We start from the raw sequence: 5,000 nt of genomic DNA, 5'->3' as shown, positions 1-5,000 counted from the left end.
AGAATCATGTTAAAAATATTTTCACAAATCAGTATGTTTCTAACTTAAAAACATATTTAGAAAAATAATAAAATAAAAATTTAATTTTATCATATATTAGATGTTATAATGTATATACAAAAATTAAAATATAATTTGTTAAGGAAATATTTCTTTATAAAAGGAAAAAAAATGTATGTTAAGAAAATGTAATTGTATTTGTAATTCTATTATTAAAAGATAAAATAAAAGAAGCTCAGGGAATTAGTCAGCCGCTTTTGAGATTCTGTTGAACATTTTCATCCAGAATGAAGTGAATTTGCATAAATTCATGAAAAAGGTCTTTTTACGGCTAAACTAGTTATTTCCTTTCATCTTGTTACTGTTGTTGTTGCAATAATGCAGCCATTTCAAAGTAAAGCCTGAATGTGAGTCACAAAATCGCTTCCTGATGATTAAAATTAATGCAAAAACTCTGCTAAGACAGCATCTGAATCGTTAAAATCGCCCCCTGATGATTAAAATTAATGCAAAAACTCTGCTAAGACAGCATCTGAATCGTTAAAATCGACCCCTGATGATGAAAATTAATGCAAAAACTCTGCTAAGACAGCATCTGAATCGTTAAAATCGACCCCTGATGATGAAAATTAATGCAAAAACTCTGCTAAGACAGCATCTGAATCGTTAAAATCGACCCCTGATGATGAAAATTAATGCAAAAACTCTGCTAAGACAGCATCTGAATCGTTAAAATCGCCCCCTGATGATGAAAATTAATGCAAAAACTCTGCTAAGACAGCATCTGAATCGTTAAAATCGCCCCCTGATGATGAAAATTAATGCAAAAACTCTGCTAAGACAGCATCTGAATCGTTAAAATCGCCCCCTGATGATGAAAATTAATGCAAAAACTCTGCTAAGACAGCATCTGAATCGTTAAAATCGCCCCCTGATGATGAAAATTAATGCAAAAACTCTGCTAAGACAGCATCTGAATCGTTAAAATCGACCCCTGATGATGAAAATTAATGCAAAAACTCTGCTAAGACAGCATCTGAATCGTTAAAATCGACCCCTGATGATGAAAATTAATGCAAAAACACTGCTAAGAGAACATCTACCACGTTAAAATCGCTTCCTGATGATTAAAATTAATGCAAAAACTCTGCCAAGAGAACATCTACAATGTTAAAATCGCTTCCTGGTGATGAAAGTTAATGCAAAAACTGTTAAGACAGCATCTGAAACGTTAAAATCGCTTCCTGATGATTAAAATTAATGCAAAAACTGCTAAGATAATACCTGAAACGTTAAAATCGCCTCCTGATGATTAAAATTGATGCAAAAACTCTACTAAGAGAGCATCTGAAACGTTAAAATCGCCTCCTGATGATTAAAATTAATGCAAAAACTTTGCTTAGAGAACATCTACCATGTTAAAATCGCTTCCTGATGATTAAAATTAATGCAAAAACTCTGCTAAGAGGACATCTACCACGCTAAAATCGCTTCCTGATGATTAAAATTAATGCAAAAACTGCTAAGACAGCATCTAAAACGTTAAAATCGCCTCCTGATGATTAAAATTGATGCAAAAACTCTACTAAGAGAGCATCTGAAACGTTAAAATCGCCTCCTGATGATTAAAATTAATGCAAAAACTTTGCTTAGAGAACATCTACCATGTTAAAATCGCTTCCTGATGATTAAAATTAATGCAAAAACTCTGCTAAGAGGACATCTACCACGCTAAAATCGCTTCCTGATGATTAAAATTAATGCAAAAACTGCTAAGACAGCATCTAAAACGTTAAAATCGCCTCCTGATGATTAAAATTAATGCAAAAACTCTACTAAGAGAGCATCTAAAACGTTGTTCTACTTCTACAACGATGTAAAGCTCACTGGAACATTTCACATTAGGCTACACATGAAATAGATTGAATTGTAATGTGTGTATCGGAGTTATTTGGACATTTTAGTGCAAAGATGCAGTTGAACATTCCAACATTTAACGAAAAACAAAAAACGATGGAATAAAAATATCTATCAACAGGAGAAAACCTATTGGGCGATGGACCAAAATGGAAGTTTCCAGCTACGTCAAGTTTTGGAGAAGGAAGAACTATTTGTCCTGGCTGCACGAATCAAGAATAATTTCCCCTATTGCATACAGGTATGTATATAAACATTTGCTCCTATAGCCAGTAGGCCTAAGCTTTGTTTTTTATAAACCCAGAGGCAAACAACGCCCCCTACACGATGCATCATTTAAAGAAACATAGGCCTAATCATGTGGTCTAGGCCTAGGTCACGGATAGATTTCGATTCTCAGCCATTAGTACCTGTAGCTTATAGGCCTAATTTAATTCTATTTTGACTTGCACCAGTAATTTATAGATTCTTGCAACATCTCATCCCAACTGTTATTTGAATCTTTGAAATCCAGTCACTAACTGCTATTTGTTTGAACCTCTTGTTCATAGATTTCCTTTTGCACCTAATGGAATTTCACGTATTTTATGTATATCTGCTACAGGTGATTATAAAAAGACATATTTGCTTCATTATGATAAGTTAAACTCCCTTTATATTTTATTTGAAACCTAATATTTACTATTATTGACTTAGCTTACTCCTGCAGATGTACAACACTGTGCTAATCAATGCAAGAGGACTCAGTGACGGCTTCATGTATGAGTTCTACGTGCCGAAAGATTATCCAGAATCTCACATCATCATTTGGCGGACATTGGTTCAAGTAAGTAATATCATCATCATCATCATCAGCAGGGTTGCCAGGTTGGCCTTTTCAGGCCAGAAAAACCCGGAAATTTGGCCTTTTTTTAAGATTCTTGGCCTTTAGTTCTATCATGAAAGAAAAGGTAAGCCTTAAATACTATATATTTGTCCTTTTTTACTAATGTGTTGGCCTTTTAAATCTGCTTTTGATTTGAATTAGGCCTTTTCTCATTCAGAAAACCTGGCAACTCTGATCATCAGCAATAACGAATCCATTGCAGAACGAAGGCCTCAGACGTGTCCTTCCATACGTGTCTGTTTACGGCCTTTCTAAGCCAGTCTATTCCCACAAATTTTCTTAGCTCGTCAATCCACCGTCTGCTATTCCTTCCTCTGGTTCGTTCAAAATCTCTGGGGTCCTATTCTGTTATTCGTAATGTCCTTCTGTTGTATGTCCTCATTAGATATTCAGCCCATTTCCAATATTTTTTTTTTTTTTTTTTTTTACTTTTTTTTTGTCTACTTTAGTTTGCCCTTGTTACTCATTTTCTGTCTCTTAGTGTTATCCCCATCATTATTCTTTCCATAGCTCTTTGAGTTGCAACTAGCTTATGTTCGAAAGTTTTAGTAAGACTCCAATGTTCTGATGCATATGTTAATACTGATAGGTCCATCTGATTAAAAACCTTTCTTTTTTTTTTAGAGAAAATGACATTTTACTTTTCATAATTTGATTTTCTTTAACAAAAAATCTCCATCCCATGTTTATCCTTCTTTTGATTTGATTGTATTGTCACTGAGAAGAATATTGGTATGTTGGTGGGCTAGACCTATCCAGAGTCCCATATAAGTTATCTATTGGCCAATAAGAAAAACTCTATCATGTTGCCAAAATTGACCAGCTAAGATATAAGAGAATTTCTTGACACTTCTTTTAGGGTCTTTGGTCAACCCTGACCAAAGACCCTAAAAGAAGTGTTAAGAATTTGTCCAATATCCTTAGAAAGTACTTGGTGACATGAATAAAGCGGGGCTTACACAGTCGAACGGTTCGTCGAACCCGGTTGTCGAACCTGCTTATCAAACGGTTCGAAGAGGTAGAGTCAGCCACAAGTGGATAAGGGTTGTGGACAATGAAGCCCCGCCCACAAAAGTCAGGCGAAAATAGACTTTCTTCGAACCATTCAACAAATGTGTTCGACAACCAAATAATGACACTTCCATGTCAAACCACGTTCGACGAACCGTTCGACCGTGAATACCCGCCTTAAATTACGAGAGATTAGTATACTATTCTTATTCTCTCAGAGACGAGGCATGAGCTTATACTGCACAGAGGATGAGGTCCCTCTACTTATCAAACTGATAAAAGGCAAGCACTTCCTATCCTTACTGAGCGAAGCCCCTCTGTACATAAAGTTCCTGTCAAACTACCAAGTGGACCCAGTGCTAGAGGCACTACAAGAGATTCTTCAAAAACCTCTACAGAAACACGTAGACAAGGCTTTCGTCTATGCCTCTCAGCAGGACAATATCTTGAGGTGGGTAGTTTGAGGAATATTTCTTATTTTGATAAGGTTTTATTAATATGGGTACAGTCATATAATTTTATCTTAGTTATAAATGCGATTGTGACGCAGTTCTGGTAGGCCCTGCTGCTTCTTCCGGTGCCTTAGATGACTGCGGAGGTAGCAGCAGTAGGGGATTCAGCATTATGAAGCTTCATCTGTGGTGGATAACGGGGGAGGGTGGGCTGTGGCACCCTAGCAGTACCAGCTGAACTCGGTTGAGTCCCTTGTTAGGCTGGGAGGAACGTAGAGAGTATAGGTCCCCTTTTTGTTTTGTTTCATTTGTTGATGTCGGCTACCCCCCAAAATTTGGGGAAGTGCCTTTGGTATATGTATGTATGTATGTATAAATGTCATAGTAAAGCAGACTATAGATATCAAACTGCCTGCTTTTTCCTTGCATAAATTCTTATAGGAAAAATGCAAGAGTTTCTATGACCTTTTTCTTGGCAGCTAGCTCTACGTCCAGCAAAGTAACTCATTTGGGCTGAAACGAATTTCATAAAATTCCATTAAATTCTGATTTCTGATATGAAAGTTTTGCCTTAGCAAAGGTAACCTTAATAACTTTTAATACCCAAGGATTAATTTTTAAAATTCAAATTTAGTTTCATTGTTTCTAAAATTGCCTGTGCTTGTTTTTCGTAAGCTTGAAAATCAATAGCTTATTATTATTATTATCATTATTACTAGCCAAGCTACAACCCT

The 5,000-nt window shown here is 35.8% G+C and overlaps 1 protein-coding gene across 1 annotated transcript in view; it reads left to right on the top strand.

Moving 5' to 3' along the window:
- Positions 1-2,008: 2,008 nt before the first annotated feature.
- Positions 2,009-5,000, top strand: part of LOC137657080 (uncharacterized) — a 3,797-nt gene continuing 805 nt past the window's right edge. Inside the window, exons 1-3 of the mRNA XM_068391444.1 lie at positions 2,009-2,158; positions 2,627-2,743; positions 4,033-4,265. Coding sequence (XP_068247545.1) covers positions 2,057-2,158; positions 2,627-2,743; positions 4,033-4,265 — 452 coding nt within the window. The 5' untranslated portion in view covers positions 2,009-2,056. The remainder of the gene's footprint in view (positions 2,159-2,626; positions 2,744-4,032; positions 4,266-5,000) is intronic.

Source organism: Palaemon carinicauda, chromosome 18 (assembly GCF_036898095.1).
Source record: "Palaemon carinicauda isolate YSFRI2023 chromosome 18, ASM3689809v2, whole genome shotgun sequence".
Classification (NCBI taxonomy): Eukaryota; Metazoa; Arthropoda; class Malacostraca; order Decapoda; family Palaemonidae; genus Palaemon; species Palaemon carinicauda.
The sequence above is the reverse complement of the archived record's forward strand: the minus strand, read 5'-3'. Positions and strand labels throughout refer to the sequence as shown.